Here is a 16,830-nt window from a genome sequence, read left to right on the forward strand (position 1 = left end):
GGAAAAGAGCTGTGTATACACCATGACATTATCTGATGTTTCATCTGCTAATTGAAGGTGTAGTTGAAGTCTGCACATCTGCTGCAATAAGTGTTTTGTGTGTTGTTTACTGCATTTAGAAGTTACGGGAATGTATGACAACCCTGAAAGTGTTCAACTTTCTCTGTTCTGTTAGATCCCGGGTGGAAAGAAGTTTGACTCCATGGTGGTGAATGGATTTGTTTGCACTAAGAATGTTGCACACAAAAAGGTAACGCAGGCTTGATAATTGACTACTGGCTCTAGTGCATCCTGAGGACACGAGTGTGCTGGGACTTCCTTCCTTTCTGGGTTATGAAGCTTCTCTCCCCACTCTAGAGGTTTGTGGGCTCTCTAGCCTGCTGAGTTCTTGAACAGGGATGGCTTTTAAATGTGAGCATATTGTGTGTTTCTATCCAAAGCTGGTTTTGTTTTTTTTAAGCCCAGAGGCTCTAATGAGGAAAACTGAACATTCCCCATGCACGTATAGCAAACAACTCTCTCACTCCCGCCACCCTGAAGGACAGCTATAATTATCCCAAGAATTAGCCAGAAAGATTTTTGTGATCCTGACTTATGACAGTATAGTAAAACGAGCTTTTAACATAAGGCAGGAGGTCAGGATGGAGACTCTGGAGTGCATGAAGATTTCAAGGTTCTGGGTGGTGACTGCAGGAACCTCCAGTGTTGCACTCTTATGGGACAGTAGTTGTCTTGTAACACAGGGAAATTCCCTGAGCTGGCTGTAATATGCTCATAAGGGGGAAAAACATGTAGCTGGTGAGGAGAATAGCTGAAACTTTTTCAAGTGTGATGGAATGTCTTCCCCGCCCCCCCCCTTCTGTTTTCTCTTGCCTTCCAGATATATCTTTTGTTCTAACTAGTTTATCTTTCCCAGATGAACTCCTGCATAAAAAATCCCAAAATTCTTCTGCTGAAGTGCTCAATTGAGTACCTCTACCGAGAAGAAACAAAGTTTACCTGCATAGACCCTATAGTGCTTCAGGTCAGAGCATTTTTCTGGTTTTGGTTAATTGCCTATGGCCCAGTGATTCAAACAAAACAGTGATCAGTGCATATCTAAATTGTGTGTGAGGTGGACTTGAGTTAGTGGGATTGCACAGGAAAGGAAAAACTGCTCTTGTAGCAGTTAGCTAAGGAAAGTGCTGCAGTAAATACAGTATAAAATTGTCTTGTGCTGAAGGCTTTTGGGCACCAAGCATTACATGTACTGAGAGCAATTTTATGACCCTTATAATTAAGCAGTGTTTTAAAAACCATGTTTAGTTTTTAAGGATGTACTACTATACAATGAATGTGGCTCCGAAGGTCAGAGCTAGACATGGCTTAGATGTGCAGAGGAATGTTAAAGAAGTGAGCATAAGTGAGAGTTAGGCTGTGCCCACATTATTTCTTATCAGGCTTGAAAAAGTGGGACAACACCCAACCTAATGAAGTGATGAACTATAGAATGTTACTTTGGAGCAAGTGCTTTGCCTTTGTGAGCAGGGAGGTGCCTTGGGTGTGAAAAAGCTGAGACAGACTTTTTCTCTTTAACAGGCTGTGTGCCTGTCTGAGGATCAGTCTTCAGGTCTTGGCCCTTGGCTGGAATCAGTGTAGTGTGGGTGTTTGGTGCCCTACTGACCTTGAGCCATAGAGTCCAATTGTATATTTGACTGTTTCCTTAAAATGCATCTGAGGCTACCTCCATTTGGTGCTTAGTAGACAGGATTACAGGAAAGAAAGCATTAGCAATATTACTTATCCCTACTAAGTGAGTTGCTATCTCCAGTAAAGGCTTAAGCTGAGATCTATCCTTTTTTTGAACAGGGTGGAGTTATCTACTCTTCTTTCTGAATATTGTTCACTGTGATTGTTTCAGTGTCTACTTCAGAACTTGATTATAATGATTATAATGATTTTCTGTATCTGCATTAAAGTCCTGTGGGATGGGGAATACTACAGAAATACAAGTTCAGCTGACTAGGTCAATTTCTAGTATAAGCTTTATCTTTGCAACTGCACTGATGTGAATGTTTGTTCTGAGGTCTTGACACACTGCTGATAAACTGAGTGTTGTTGCACCTGGAGGAGGGGAGGGGAAGAATGTGCACAGTAGGCAACTGATCATGCTTTTTGGATAGCTGGTTTTCTTTTATTTCTCTCTCATTTCAATACTGACTCTTCTGAGAAAGAAATGTTAAGGATTTAAGTCTTTTCTCAGAGACAGGTTTGCAGTATTACTGCCATGCTTCCATTCTGTCTGCAGGAAAGGGAGTTCCTGAAGAACTATGTGCAGCGGATAGTTGATGTCAGGCCTAATTTGGTCCTTGTTGAGAAGACTGTGTCCCGGATTGCCCAGGACATGCTGCTAGAGCATGGTATCACTCTGGTCATCAATGTCAAGCCGGTGAGTGTCTCATGCTGGAGTCAGCCTGGGCCTTGTGGTGGATCTCAAATTTCTCTGTGTAGGAGGCTCACTGGAGAGAGCAAAAAGTTGTCTTTATTTTCTCTTCTAACAAAACCTGGAGCTGCTTTTTAAATATTTTAAATAAATTATTAAATTTAATTAAGTTATTTTTAAAATGACACTGTCATTTTCTAGAGGAAGCTAGTGATGCTAGTGTAGCCCTTAGATTCTCTTTGCCTCTGAAATTCTTACTGCCCTTTTCATTTTCACAGCAAGTGTTAGACCGGGTAAGTCGAATGACCCAGGGAGATTTAGTGATGTCAATGGATCAGCTGTTGACCAAACCACGTTTGGGAACCTGTCATAAATTTTACATGCAAGTGTTCCAGTTGCCCAATGGTGAGTAAAGATCAATGTGTCCTAGCTTGTTTGCCTGAGGGAATAAATGTCTTGCTCATCTTAGCTAGATCTGAACTGTTGGGTCCCTTGTGTGATCAAGCGTTATCCTTCCTCTTAATCTTTTTTTACTTCTGTTACATCTTGAACAACTACAGTGAGCTAAGATTGCGGACATGAGCACAGTCAAGAAGTGCCAGATCTCTTTCTTCCTAAGATGAGAGGCACTAGATTGTAATTGAACTGTCATGTTCCATCCAAATGGACACGCACACATTCTGTAGCCCAACTTCATGCTCAAAACAGGAAGGGCTATATTCAGGTTGCACAGGGTCTTGTCTAGCCAAGTTTTGAAAATCTTGTAGGATGGAGATTTCACAGCCTCTCTAAGCACCTGGTTAGTTGCTTAATTACTTCACCGTAAAGAATTTTTCAACATGTCCAATCAATTTACTCTGTTGCAATTTGTGCCCGCTGCCTCTTGTCTATCCACTCTGTACCTCTGGGAAATCAGGCTCCTTTTCTCTCTGTAAGCTGCTTTAGACAGTGGAAGTTTGCGAAGGAAGAAGGAAGAGATGCTACCTGATAGGTTACCATGGTGCACATAAACACAGATCACAACTCTTTGTGGGGAAAAGCAATCTTTGCATCTCTCTGCCTTCCCCTTCTCCAACTTTGAAACTGCACTCAAAAGCTTGTAAGGCCTTTACTGTTAAGGCTGAGCAAATGTACTTGGGAGGATAATGGTTCTTTTATTTCACTGCTTCTCATCCTGTCCCCCGGTCTACAGTGATCTCTGAACATGCTCTTTGGGTTGATGTGTTCTTTGTGGTTTTGACTTGCACTCTGTGATGACTTGTTTTACAGAACAGGGAAAGTTTACAGCAAACGCATGTTTTCTTAGCAAAAGTAAGAGTTATTTCAATATAGTGATGTGAATTTCTACAAATGGTTTGTGCTACCAGCATTATTTACTGTTTAGTCTCCATTACGGGCTCTTTGGTGTGTGAGATACCTAAGTGCAGGTTAACTGTAGCTGTCATCCCCATCCCTCTGTCTTTGTTTTTTCCTAGATCAAACAAAAACTCTGATGTTCTTTGAAGGGTGTCCCCAGCATCTGGGTTGCACTATCAAGTTGTGTGGTGCTGCAGAGTATGAGCTGGCCCGTGTGAAGGAGATCCTGATTTTCATGGTCTGTGTGGCTTATCATTCCCAGCTGGAAATCTCTTTCCTTATGGATGAGTTTGCCATGCCCCCTACTGTAACCAGAAATGCCTCCTTTCACTCCCTTATTGAGGAGCCAGGAGATGAAAATGAACATCAGAACCTCTTCAACGGAGAGGACTTCAGCACAGCAATCAGAGACATTGAACTCTCTTCCGACAAGCTTCCCGTCATCTCTGAGTTGGTGTCCTCTGATGAGGTCAGCTTGGTTGAACAAAGAGGTTTGTTTGAGAGAAGTGACCAAGAGAGCAGTCAGCAAGAAACAGTGTGCTCAAAACAAGAGCACCACAAAATGGAGTCACCATTTCCAGTGTTCAACTCTGTACCTCCTGCAATACCTGAAACATCCTTGCTGCCCCTCCACGGCATGGACCAGCACTTGGTCACTCTGGATAGCCAGCCACTAGAGCCTCTGCAACAGGCAGATGACCTGCAGGAGTCCAAGAGTCAGATGAGAGTCTTCAGAGACCCTCTCCAGGATGATACTGGCTTGTATGTCACAGAAGAGGTAGCTTCTTCTGAGGATCGTCTGAAGACTTACTCTGCAGCATTTAAGCAGGAGTTGAAAGATGTTATTCTTTGCATTTCTCCTGTTATGATGTTTCGCGAACCATTTCTTTTGACTGAAAAAGGCATGAGGTGTCCTGCCAGGGAATACTTTCCTGAGCAAGTTTATTGGTCTCCTCTCCTCAATAAGGAATACAAGGAGTTGGAGAGCAGAAGGAAGAAACAGTTATTGCGGGATCTCTCTGGACTACAAGGGATGAATGGGAGTATCCAAGCCAAGGCTATCCAAATTTTACCTTCCCACGAGTTGGTTAATACTAGAATAGCTGAGCACCTAGGTGATAGTCAGAGCTTAGCCAGAATGCTGGCCGACTATCGGGCCAGAGGAGGGAGGATCCTACAGAAAAACATGGATCCCTTTGCCCAAAGTAAGGATGTGCCCAGTGTCCCTACTGGAAAAGCTGGATGCAGAATTGAAGAGGATGAGAAAGGACTTGCCCAGAGTGAATCCTCATGGTCTAATAAGGTGAGACTTAAGCTATGCTATGGAAAGCACATGGGTGCATGTCTTTCCTGGCAGTGCAGAAGGCTTAGGGTTTTGTATTAAATAGTAAACCAAAGATTTTTTGGGGTGGATCAAAAACAGTGTTCAGACTGTTGTGCTCTGGGTACTTAAACAAGCCGATGTAATTGGGGATTAGGTGAGTCTGAGAAAACAGAATGGGGAACCGACTGCAAAACTTTTCTGAGAAGGAAAAAGCTAATGAGATTCTACTTTCTGACATCCTGGAAAGTGCACAAAGTTGACTCAAAATCATGGTTTAGTACGCAGTCTATTCAGGTCAGCTGTATGACTAGTTCCTGAAAATGATTACATGGAGGGGGAGAAAATGTCTTTGTTTCTGAAACTGGACTTTCCTGCTGTATTTACTGGTGATTTCTGAAGGTATTATATTTCAGTCTTCATGGGGCTTAGTTTAATGGAAATGGCATGTAATTACAGGCTGTAATTACATTAAAATACTTGATTATTTGTAAAAGCTCAGGTGATCTGGAGAAGTGTGAGAATCTCATAATTAAAAAAAAATTTTAGAAATTTCAAAGCAAGGCCAGGTGTATTTGTAACCAAAAATATTTAAAGGTAGGAGAAACTGTGTGCCATGAAAGCAGCCAACTTGTGTTTGAGGAAAAAGATCTTGAGACTTTCTTGCACTGGAAGCTGTACAGGGAAAAAAAGACCATGGACAGGAGTAATAGAACTGGTCTTTAGCAGTAGTCAAACATTTTGCACCCTGAGCCACTCTCAGCCCCCATGTTCATAAGCAGTAGACACTCAAGTCAGTGCTTAAAATGAACTGAAAACCTGTATAGTTTCACAGACCATATAAGCTATAAGGGGAACCATTGCGCTGGATCAGACTGGTCAATACTGTTATATTTATTCAGTGACCAAAGAAAAGCGTTTGCTAACTTCATAGTTCTGTGGAGTGTAGAAGGGGAGATGGTCCCACTCCAGCATCTCTTCACTGAGCAGGACAGAAAGTTGAAGAGTTTACTTTCTGTAGCCCGAATGGGTAATTAAGGTATAAATATATTGGCAAAGCTTTGCCTACTTCAAATGATGACCTGCTAGCATCCAGATGGAGACGTGTCCTGTTCAAGATGGGCTAAAATGCGATGTGCCTTGGTGACTTTGTCACTTTGGGGTTTTTTTTTTTTTCCCCCTCCCTCAAATTCAGCCCTCCTTAGCTTTCTTTCCACTGTAACATTCATGCACGTGCATCACTTATAATATGCATGTTAGTTATGCTGTTCTAAAAACAGCCCTTAGCATTTACATAAGGTACGAGCCTACGTAAGGCTGTAGGATAACGTAAGGTTAATCCCTTGAAAAGGAACAAGCAGGAATTTGTCCTTAAAGAAAACTACCAGAAAAGAATTTTGTGTTGTCAGGAGTTGTTTGGATGGAAGCGTCTGTAACCAGGGAATGAATTTTTCTCTCCACCAGGTGGACTGCCTGAGTCCAGTAAACCATCAGAGGCTCTGTGTTCTCTTCAGTAGCTCTTCTGCTCAGTCCAGCAATGCTCCGAGTGCCTGCGTTAGTCCCTGGTATGAGAACTACTCCTCTACAGCTTATTTAGTTGCTTGGTGTTTTTTTATTTATTTCCTCCCTTCCCTCCCCCCCCCCCTTCTCCTTAAGACAAGGTCAGTGCTTGCTTCAAAGTAATTTTTCATTAAGGACTCCTGGGAAGGTTGTGTCCATCCTCTAAGAGGCAAACTTGCTGCAGGAATTTTCTTGTCTGATCAGGTGGGTCAGAGTGATATCCCCGAATCTTTGCAGTCCTTGAAGCATGACTGAGAAAGCCCAGTCTAGCACTGGATGCTTCAGTTGTGCCTTTGACTGCAGAGAGTAATGTATTTGTTGGGAGGGCACTGCATGCAGTCTTGCGGGGAAGAGTTGGAGTGTATAAATACAGAAGAATGTCCAAGCCCAAAATTAAGGCTTGAGAGAGAATTTTAGAAAGAATACTTCTAGGCTGTATTATCAGAGAGTGGCATTTGAATAAACAGCTTTGTCTCATATTAAAGTCAGCAGCATTAAAAGCTTTAGCTGTTTGTCTAACTTTGAGGCTGTAATTAGTTGATGGTATGTAACTTGTGACAGGCTTCTGGCAGTAATCTTTGGACAGGGCCCAGTGTTTCTTCATCTGGCTCAGATGAAAATAAAGAAATGGTGGCATCTTTCTCATAGGGAAAGGTCTAGGGTTCCTGTACAAAGCTGAGGAATGAGCCAAAAGTGATGAAAAACATTTTATTAAAAAGCAGCAATAAAATTACAGGTATTAGTCAAAAAAGTCTGAATTGTGATGCTCACCTTGATATACATTTGAAGTGGCTTGCTTGCTTCAGATTCTGAGAATTCAAAAGTTGCTATTAAATTTTTCTTGGAGGGGAGTAAGAGTCTGTAGGCTTTTGCCATCTTTTTAGGTGTGCCTTTTTTGTAACTGTTAAAATCTTAATGTTTGAGACTTCAAACTGTCTAGACTTTTGTGTCTAGATACTCCAGGACATGATGTTCAAAAGTGCAATTGAATTGTATTCAACTTTTAAATGTCAAGTTTAAAGTTGTTCCAGTAGGAACTCAAATCGCTATTAATGAACTTTAAACTTGACAGCAGGGGTCTGGAAAAGGTAGTGAAGGGAAAAAAGCCTTTGAGTGTAGGGCTGAAAACAACCATGCTGTAGGTATACATTTGTGAATTGAAGCTGTTCCACAGCCAACAGTGGCAGGATCCCTCTCTAAAAGCTCTTGTTCCTTCTCTACTTTAGGATTGTGACCATGGAGTTCTATGGGAAAAATGACCTTACTCTTGGTGTGTTCCTGGAGCGCTACTGTTTCAGGTGAGGAAGAACTTATTCCAAATCAGTGCAGGCATGCTCTTAAAAAACAAAACAAAAAACCCTGACAATCCAGTTGTTTCCTGGGAAAGCTTACCACCTAGATCTGCTTTTCCATTTGTTTTATTAGCATGCTGTAGTGAAACAGGAACTGAGTTTAGGATGTCACTTTCTTGTGCTCACTTATAAGCAAATACATCCACTGCTTTCCCACTTTCATCCTGTCCCTCTTACTTCTTTTAATGAGGAAATGGAGCAAATGATGCAACGAGACTTGTAAGTTCATAAAGTCAAATGTGATCACTCAAGTGCTTTCTTGAAAATAGCTATTTGGAATACATTACAAGGCAAGTAACTGTACTGATCATAACTTTCTGGGGTTCCCCTTGAAACCTTCATACAAGTTGCGGGGGGAAAAAAACTGCTCCTTTGGTGTTATCTGAACATCCCAGAGTAAGGCCTTGTTATATCTCCCAGGATGCTAATGTAAATGGTCCAAAACACTTTTGTCCTTGGCAAAATTTCATGTAATTTGTTTCATGTGATTGGGGTTTAAGTTGCTACTGTTCAGTAATATGCTGCTACCAGAGCTGCATACAAAGTCTCAGCAGACTGAGAAGCTGGATGAATAGCTTGTGGTTTCTCACAAGACAGAATTGCTCTGTTCTTTCCATTGGCAACTTGGAATAGCAAAATGCACTTAGTGTTCAAACTTCTCTGGAGGGACAAGTCCCCCTTGTGTTAGACAATAGGGAAGAGGAACTTAATAGCCCACTTCAGGTTCCTGTTTCTCTCTGCTGCCTAATTGTCCTGTGCTAAAGTGAACCCCTCTCAGTACTCTCCATAGTTTCAGTAAATAAAACCCTTGGGATTCCTTCCCCCTACCCATCCCTATGAGCAAGGAGGATCTGGCCTTTAAGTTCTTACTTCTTTAAGGATTTTCCTATTTCACCTTGGTGTCAAAAGTATTCAGCTTTGGGGTTTTTTGATATTGGTTTCCCTGCTACATGACTTGGAAGACACCCATCCAAGGGAAGGTCATGAATTTTTCTGAAGAGGTGATATGGTAACACTTTACTCATCCCTTCCTTCAGGAGCTGAAACATTATAAAGTTTTGGAGGCTCTTTGGTGCATCTTTGTCCCCAGTAACCTTTGTTCTAGGATGCTGCCAAGGTGCTATTCTAATCTGGGGCCGAGCACCTCCTGGTGCTTAATTCTTATTTTGTGGACTGTAGGAATACATTGGTAGAGTCAGTCTTATTCTAGAAAGGTTGTGATATCCACTGATACCCAGTCACTGCTTTTGGGACCTGCACAGCCATTGCTGGCAAGAGAACTTCCCTGCATGCTACTCCTAAATAAGTGCACTTTACTAAGCCTTTTGTGAAGACTATTTCTGCAGAGTGAACTTTTACAGTAAATATCTAGTATGCCTTTTAATGCCGTGGTACTAATATGTTGAATCAGCTCTTTAGGAATGCCTAGCACATGATGGTTTACCAGTGTCTCTGTATTTCTTTCTAAGGCCTTCCTACCAGTGCCCCAGCATGTTCTGCGAAACCCCAATGGTGCACCACATTCGTCGCTTTGTCCATGGGCAAGGCTGTGTGCAAATTGTGTTAAAGGAGCTGGACTCCCCGGTCCCTGGATACCAGCACACGATTCTTACCTACTCCTGGTGTAGACTGTGCAAACAGGTAAATGTGCAGACTTCAGAACTGTTGCTGCTCCTGCCGTAATATTCCTGTGGTGACTGACCTTGTATGGAAGTGCTGCATTTTTAAGGAAGTGCTCATTCCTGGAGCTATGGGTAAAGTAGTACAAAACCTGTTACTGACGTAGGTGTTTTCATATGTCTACAAATTCCTTTCTCAAAATTGCATCTGAGGGTGAAACATCTTGTGATGGGCTTCTGATGGAGAGAGTCAGACCTTGCCCTGACAGGATAGGTTTAAATGGAGTTGATATATTGCTCTAAGTGAACTGCTGACACAGGAAGGAAAGACTAGAGTTGTCCTCTTAGAGGGGAAGAGTATGGTCCATTGCCTGAAGTGAAGCCATGAAAGCAACTGAAGAATGTGTGCATAGGGAAGGGCAGACGATGAGACCTACTAGTTTAGTAATTGGCTAAAACCACTTAGTATTCTTTGTGATCTGCCATAGACTGGGCAGTCCACAGTGAGTCAGTAGTGACTGATGTGATGTCTAGACTTCCTTTAGTAGAGCCTAGAAAGTAAATAAAATCTTCATCAGATGAATGATTGCTTTGAAAAACACAAGATATAAGATTGCATATTATCTGAGACTTCTGTAATTTAGTGAACAGCATACTCATCTCTAGCTAAACTTATTGTAAAACTTAAGAGCCTTTGAAGAGACAGCAACAAAACTTAATTAAACAAGATTCACCCAGTGCCTCAAACTGGAAAACATTTTAATTACCGATGCAAATGACTCAATTCACCTACTTAATGCTAGCGTAAACATGGATGTTGGATTTAAAGAAATCTGGGGGAAGTTAATTTAGTTGCTGAAGGCAAGCCCTATTTTGCCATGTATCTGCCTGTTCCATAACCTTTTATTTCAGTGTACTCATGTAAACATTAATGTTTTTGTGGCTATTAGGTATGTATAAATTGGTGGCTACTCTAAGCTTGCAAGCACTGATGGAGTTGAAATACTCCAACTGCAGAGCAATACCAATGTATTTCTAGTTAAAGAATCACCATGGAAGAAGTGTATAATGAAACCATTGCTGCTGACTGTGTGCTGCTGTGAATTGTCCCTGTGCGGAGAAATAACATCCCAGATATGAGCTTTCATCAAGGATATATTCAGACTCCCTCAAGTTAGCACTTGCAGTTGTCTTTGACTAGCAATTGCTGCTTATCCAGTTTATTGGAACTATGTGTATATTGCCCATAGCTTCCTATAAACACCGTGGTTTTGTTGGTACATTTCAGAGTCATGAGTACTTCTGGTACTAGATATATTAGATTGCTGTCTAGGTTACCCTGTCCTTAATTTCATCCTTCAAGCCCAGGGTTAAGATATTTTTCTTTCAATTTTCAGGTGACACCAGTTGTCCCACTTTCCAGTGATTCTTGGTCTATGTCTTTTGCAAAATACCTGGAGCTGAGATTCTACGGGCACCAGTACACTCGAAGGGCCAATGCAGAGCCTTGTGGTCACTCCATTCACCATGACTATCATCAGTATTTTTCCTATAATCAGATGGTAGCATCTTTCAGGTGAGGTCTGTTGCTAGAAACCTTCCTTTGTCTAGTACTGTGTGAAGCATATGATCAGGTAAGGATTTCTCAAGTCTGCCCTTCAGTTTGAATACAGCATGGGGTAGCGTGACTGTGCTGTAACCACAAGGGCAGGTATGCGTGCTGTCTTGCAGAAAGTATTGTGGGTGCCATCACTGCTCTACGTGGGGTGCACAGCATCCATAAGAAAGGGTGGTTGCAATTCGTGGTATGGAAGGGCAGTAATGGATGATCTGTTTTAAAGAACACTTCTCCCTGTCTAGTCTAGAAGACTTTCAGAATTTTATTTTTGCAGCATGATGGATAAATTAACATGCTGTTGCATGCTGCTAAAATTAACTAAAGCCCTGGAAGCATCAACAGTGCCTATTTCATATAAAGCCACAAACTGCAAGATGGTGCAAAAGTACTGTATGGGGAGACTTTTGTTAACAACTGTCTCTTTGTCTTCTCAGCTACTCTCCAATCCGTCTGCTTGAGGTGTGTGTCCCGCTCCCCAAAATCTACATCAAACGACAGGCTCCGTTAAAAGTTACTATTCTGCAGGATCTCAAGGACTTCTCCCAGAAGTGAGCTTTGCTTTCATGCCTTCCTCAGTGTATTAGTATTTTGGACTTGTATCAACAGAACACATAAATACCATTCTTGCTAGTATAAACAAGATAGTTGCTAAATATTCATTGTTTAATAGAAAAGTAATGATTTTAAATGCTTAAATTTATAGGTATATTGAGCTCTAAGCAAGGGTGGTATTGGAACCTTCTTTCTCACCTTTATTTGCTCTGTCTCTACTGATCCCTCACATCTTTTCATCTGGTGCAATTTGGCTTAAACATGGCCAGTAGAAATTAAGAGTTGTCTTTTATCCATACCTCAATATTGCACTGATATCACAGTGATATAGTGTGCTTCTGAATGATGTTGCCAAATAGTCCTTGGAAAGCTGACTGTCAGCTAATGTCTGGAACTTCACTCTTGTGAAATGCCTTCTCAGCCACAGCTAAATCACTTCTAATTCCTCCCTTTAATACTAAAAATGGATCAGAGGAAGTGGTCCTTGAAGACTTAATCTGAAAACTGCAAGTAATGGTTTGTATCTTTGATCTAACAAGTCTTTTTGGAAGGACTATCTGACAGTTTGTATCTTGACCTCAGCCTAGAAAAACTGCAAAGATGATATTGTTCAAATCTGTTGTCTGAACAGAACTGTTTTCTTTCTTTTTTTTTTTTTTTTTTTGGTTGTTAGTTGCCTTTGGCTTTTCCATCTGATGATAATGACTAATCAGATACCTTTCTGTAGTATGAGGCAAACCACCTTAGGCCCAGCCACCTTATAAGCGTAGGAACAAAAAGGTGGGAGACAGGCATGGGAGGAAGCTGTTTTAATGAATGTCAAAGTGTGTGTAACAGTTGAGGTTTCTGCTACACTAATGGATTTTTCTTCCAACTTTCCCAGTGAATTCAGTGGGATAGCGTCCTGTGTGGAAGACTGTCTTATGTTGTGTCTCGTATTGTGAAACTCTAACCTTAGACACATTCAGACTTCTTTGAAAGAATGTTTAAGATGATGTTTTAAGTAAGCACAGCTTAACACTTTGCATCCCTGTTGACAGGGTGTCACAAGTGTATCTTGCTGTTGATGATCGCCTTGCTTCTCTGAAAACGGATACTTTTAGCAAAACAAGAGAAGAGAAGATGGAAGACCTCTTTGCACAGAAAGAGGTAATGGACTGCTGCTACACCAGCAGAGCATAGGCTACAAAGCACGCAGAGAAGCAACTCAGACGGTGTGTCATGTCTGGTGACAGAATATCGATGCTTTATCTCTTGGCAGATGGAAGAGGGGGAGTTTCGGAACTGGACTGAGAAGATTCAAGCAAGGCTGCTTTCGTCATCATTAGACACACCTCAACAGCTGCAGTCTGTTTTCGAGTCTCTGATAGCTAAGAAGCAAGGTCTCTGTGAGATGCTGCAAGCCTGGAATAACAGGTAAGGAGAGCAGATGTTGGAATTGTGAACAACACTGGTACTGTGCTGCTTATATAGAAGGGAAGAGATTCTTCTATAGTTCCTCCTGTCTGTCCCTATAGCACAATAGCTATGTAGAGGGTGTTATGACAGCTTATGCTGAATGTTTTCTGATGGTTAAGACCACAGAGCTGATTGATGGGAACAGAAGATCCTTAATTAAAGGCCAAATATTGTGTGTTATTAAACCCAGCTTGCATCTGAGAAGAGAGTGTGTCACTTACATACAAATGGAAGGAGGGGGGAAAGACTGGAAAAGAAGAGAGCATGTGAAAGCAGTTGATTCAGTAAAATGAGCTGAGTAGGTATCTAAAGCATTTCTTTAGACAACTTATCTTGCTGTTCTTATGAAAACTCTCTCCTCATTCTGCAAGCCATCTGGGGTGTGGTGTTTGGAGCAGGTCCTGCTGCTGTAGTGTTTGTCAAGGCATGAGGAAAAGGTTCTGTCTGTGGTCATTTGAAACCTGGCTTTGGTGTGTCTTAGCAACTACCTGAGTCTGCAGTAAAGACTTGTGAAGGTCTGCTTGGCTGTGTTCCAGCATGGAAAATCTTCACGGTTTGTGCCTTTCACACTAACACCCGTAAACTATTTTTGGGGTTGTTTTGTTTTTAAGGTTGCAGGATCTCTTCCAGCAAGAGAAAGGGAGAAAACGTCCTTCAGTGCCACCAAGCCCTGGAAGACTAAGGCAAGGGGAAGAAAGCAAGGTACTAGCAGCAGGCTGGAAATTAATTAAACCTTTGTTCTGGTAGATCACAACAGTCTAAAACTGGCTTCAGTTCACTCATTTGATATCAAGTAAACTCTTCTCACTGTATCATGAAATTTTCACTTGTAAAAGCTTAAATTGCATGTGAACAAATGTATCTTTCTTTTAAGATGAGAACTGAGAGCTATATTATACGAAAGTAGAAGACTGAGTATAAATAGCAGTTGATATTTCTCTGTGTGTGTATGCTTGTGTACTGTTAATATGAACACTGACAGCACAGAGCTGACCTCACTGTCAAGGGTGCATCTGGACAGTAACGAAGACATCGTGTTAGACTCTAGATTAGGATAAAATCAGTTTGTCCAAATCCAGAGAGCCTTAACAGGATGAAAGCAAAGTGAGAAAAAATGATATGGTGACTGTTACCTATCAGGTTCATGGGTGCTCCTTGTGAAAAGACAGAAAACATCAGGAGATATGGGTAGTGTAAGCAAAGCAAGGAACATGGGCAGTAGTGATAATAAATCAGTTGGTTCCCCTCTGCTTTGTGAGGTGTTCTGTGGCGTCTGACCAGGGGAATGTGTAAATGATTTTGGAACTGCTACCTCAAAGGGAGCCCTGCTTAGGGGGACTGACAGTTGCCAGCATGCTGGACAAGCCTGCATCTGGGAGCTGGTACTGTGAGATGTCCATACTGTAATATGATATAATAATAATAATGTGTTATGCAGAAAGGCTGAACTCCTAAAAGCTCCAATTTTAGCAGTGTGTGCCAAGGACTCCAAGGGTAATTCTCCTTCATTTTGAGACCCTGGATTTGCTCTGTTGCATGTACTTGTGTCCTTTCTACTGAACTAATACTTTTAAACGCTGAAACACTTAACCTTGATCTAGCTGCCAGTAGGCTTATACAGAGAAGGAGTGCTGTCTTTAAAGCAGCATACAGAGACAGTAACTGGGGAAAGCTGGGATACTGTGCCTCGTCTCTGCCACGTGGTGGCAGATATAGTGGTGAGAGGAAGGCATATAGCTGTAGGGACCCTAGCATCAACATGGATCTCTTGTTACTCTTTCTAGATCAGTAGCATGGATGCTTCTCCGCGCAATGTTTCTCCAGCACTGCAAAATGGAGAGAAAGGTCTGTTTCTCCCCCCCCCCGCCCCCCTCCCCCCTTTCTTAAGCTACCAAAAAGAAGCTTGCTGTAATGCTTTCTCTGACATAATATGGGAGCCTTTGTTTCTCTAAATTACCAGGTTTGACAGTGAATCCCCATTGCACAAGATGGGAATAAACCAATTTCTAGTTTACTGTTACAAAAAGCAAAATGTGGGCCTGTGTTACTAATGATGCTAAATTGGCCATCAAGGGTTTTTCCTTTGAACTTGATCACTGTTTAAAAACTTTCAGAGTCTTTCTAAATTACAGAAATACTGCACAGAATTTGGGAAATGTCTAGCCTGTTCTGTGAAGTGGTTATAGGTGCTGAGAGGTCTTACCTATTGAGGTATACTGAGAGTCTGTTGGAGCTGAAGGCAGTGGGGGTATAAGCCTGTGCATCTTCTGGAGGTTATGTGCTGCACTGATCTGTTGCTAGTTCCTTTCCTCTGGGTGGTCCTCCATGCTTTCTAAGTTTTTTTTTTTTTTTTTTTTTTTAAAGTTTTGAAAGTAGACACTGGTGACGACTTTGCCTCAATATCACCTGCAACAGCCATGTGAAATGCTTTCCTGTGTCCTTGACTGCTCTTGTACTTTCAGAGGATCGTTTCCTGACCGCTTTATCCAGTCAGAGCTCCACAGGCTCCACCCATCTTCAGCTGCCCACCCCTCCAGAGGTTGTGTCAGAGCAGCTGACTGGTGGCTCATCCTTTGCCAACACGCTCTCTGAACAGGACACAACCAGCAGCTCAGAAGGTATCGTTCAACTGTGGTCTTGTACTCGTCCTCCTGTCTCTCTGTGGCAAGCACGTGGGATCTGTTTAGGAAATGGCAGCTTTGGTAACTCTGTGAAGCATAATGCGTAGAACCAGTTGCTTCAGTCAGCAGACTGAGAGTACCTTTTGCTCCTTGAAAGTACACTGCTTCAGGATGAGCATAGTTTTTCTTTGTTTGTTTTAATTAGCCTCAGGCTAATAGCTAAGGATGCTTCTGCAGCTGCAGAAGAAGTATATGCAGACTAGCAAGAAACCTACCTGTCTCCTATGTTAAGGTCAGCGTTGCTTCTCTCTCCAGCTCTCTTTCCCTTACTTGCTTTCTTTTTTGTCTCAAACACTTCTCTGACAAAACAATAGATTCAGTCTTTGAATGCTCTTTGTTGCTATCTTCAGGCCACAGGTGGAGTCAGTCAGCCTTCTAAAACCAAGTTATTAGTGCAGACGCAATACTTCATGCATCAGTTGAGATACAGTGTGTGCACGTATATAGTTACAAGGGCAGAAGAACAATTTAGAGTGGGAATGAGGAGAGCCTTGAGTTCTGTTGTAGATTTTCAGTAGTTCTAGGCAACTCACTAGATCTTGGCCCAGTTTCTTAACTGGGCAAAATAACTGTGGTATTCTGGGATTGAAATGTTTTGGGGAAAGATACTACATGACTTCATGGAAATAAAAACTGATCTACTAGCTTCTTTTCAAATTCACAGCTTAAAGTTTGATTATGTGGTGCAGAATTAAGTCATCTCTGTTCCAGATGTGTTTGATGGACACTCGCTGGGATCTACAGACAGCCAAGTGAAGGAGAAGTCTACTATGAAAGCTATCTTGGCCAACTTGTTGCCTGGAAACAGCTATAACCCCATTCCCTTTCCCTTGTAAGTACTGCCTACTACGTGTGAAATACTAAATTGGCAGCCTAGTCCGACTGCAGTCA

General features: G+C 41.9%; 1 protein-coding gene across 6 annotated transcripts in view; it reads left to right on the top strand.

Moving 5' to 3' along the window:
* PIKFYVE (phosphoinositide kinase, FYVE-type zinc finger containing) overlaps positions 1 to 16,830 on the top strand; it is an 86,229-nt gene that overhangs the window by 54,191 nt on the left and 15,208 nt on the right. For all 6 annotated transcript variants that reach the window (XM_064515284.1, XM_064515283.1, XM_064515286.1 and 3 more), the window contains 16 exons: positions 176 to 250; positions 917 to 1,024; positions 2,288 to 2,428; positions 2,701 to 2,827; positions 3,898 to 5,081; positions 6,564 to 6,664; positions 7,886 to 7,957; positions 9,481 to 9,652; positions 11,028 to 11,206; positions 11,683 to 11,796; positions 12,841 to 12,949; positions 13,062 to 13,216; positions 13,870 to 13,960; positions 15,043 to 15,103; positions 15,721 to 15,876; positions 16,651 to 16,771. In XM_064515284.1, the coding sequence (XP_064371354.1) occupies positions 176 to 250; positions 917 to 1,024; positions 2,288 to 2,428; positions 2,701 to 2,827; positions 3,898 to 5,081; positions 6,564 to 6,664; positions 7,886 to 7,957; positions 9,481 to 9,652; positions 11,028 to 11,206; positions 11,683 to 11,796; positions 12,841 to 12,949; positions 13,062 to 13,216; positions 13,870 to 13,960; positions 15,043 to 15,103; positions 15,721 to 15,876; positions 16,651 to 16,771 (2,966 nt within the window). The remainder of the gene's footprint in view (positions 1 to 175; positions 251 to 916; positions 1,025 to 2,287; positions 2,429 to 2,700; positions 2,828 to 3,897; positions 5,082 to 6,563; positions 6,665 to 7,885; positions 7,958 to 9,480; positions 9,653 to 11,027; positions 11,207 to 11,682; positions 11,797 to 12,840; positions 12,950 to 13,061; positions 13,217 to 13,869; positions 13,961 to 15,042; positions 15,104 to 15,720; positions 15,877 to 16,650; positions 16,772 to 16,830) is intronic.

Source organism: Dromaius novaehollandiae, chromosome 7 (genome assembly GCF_036370855.1).
Source record: "Dromaius novaehollandiae isolate bDroNov1 chromosome 7, bDroNov1.hap1, whole genome shotgun sequence".
NCBI classification, from domain to species: Eukaryota; Metazoa; Chordata; class Aves; order Casuariiformes; family Dromaiidae; genus Dromaius; species Dromaius novaehollandiae.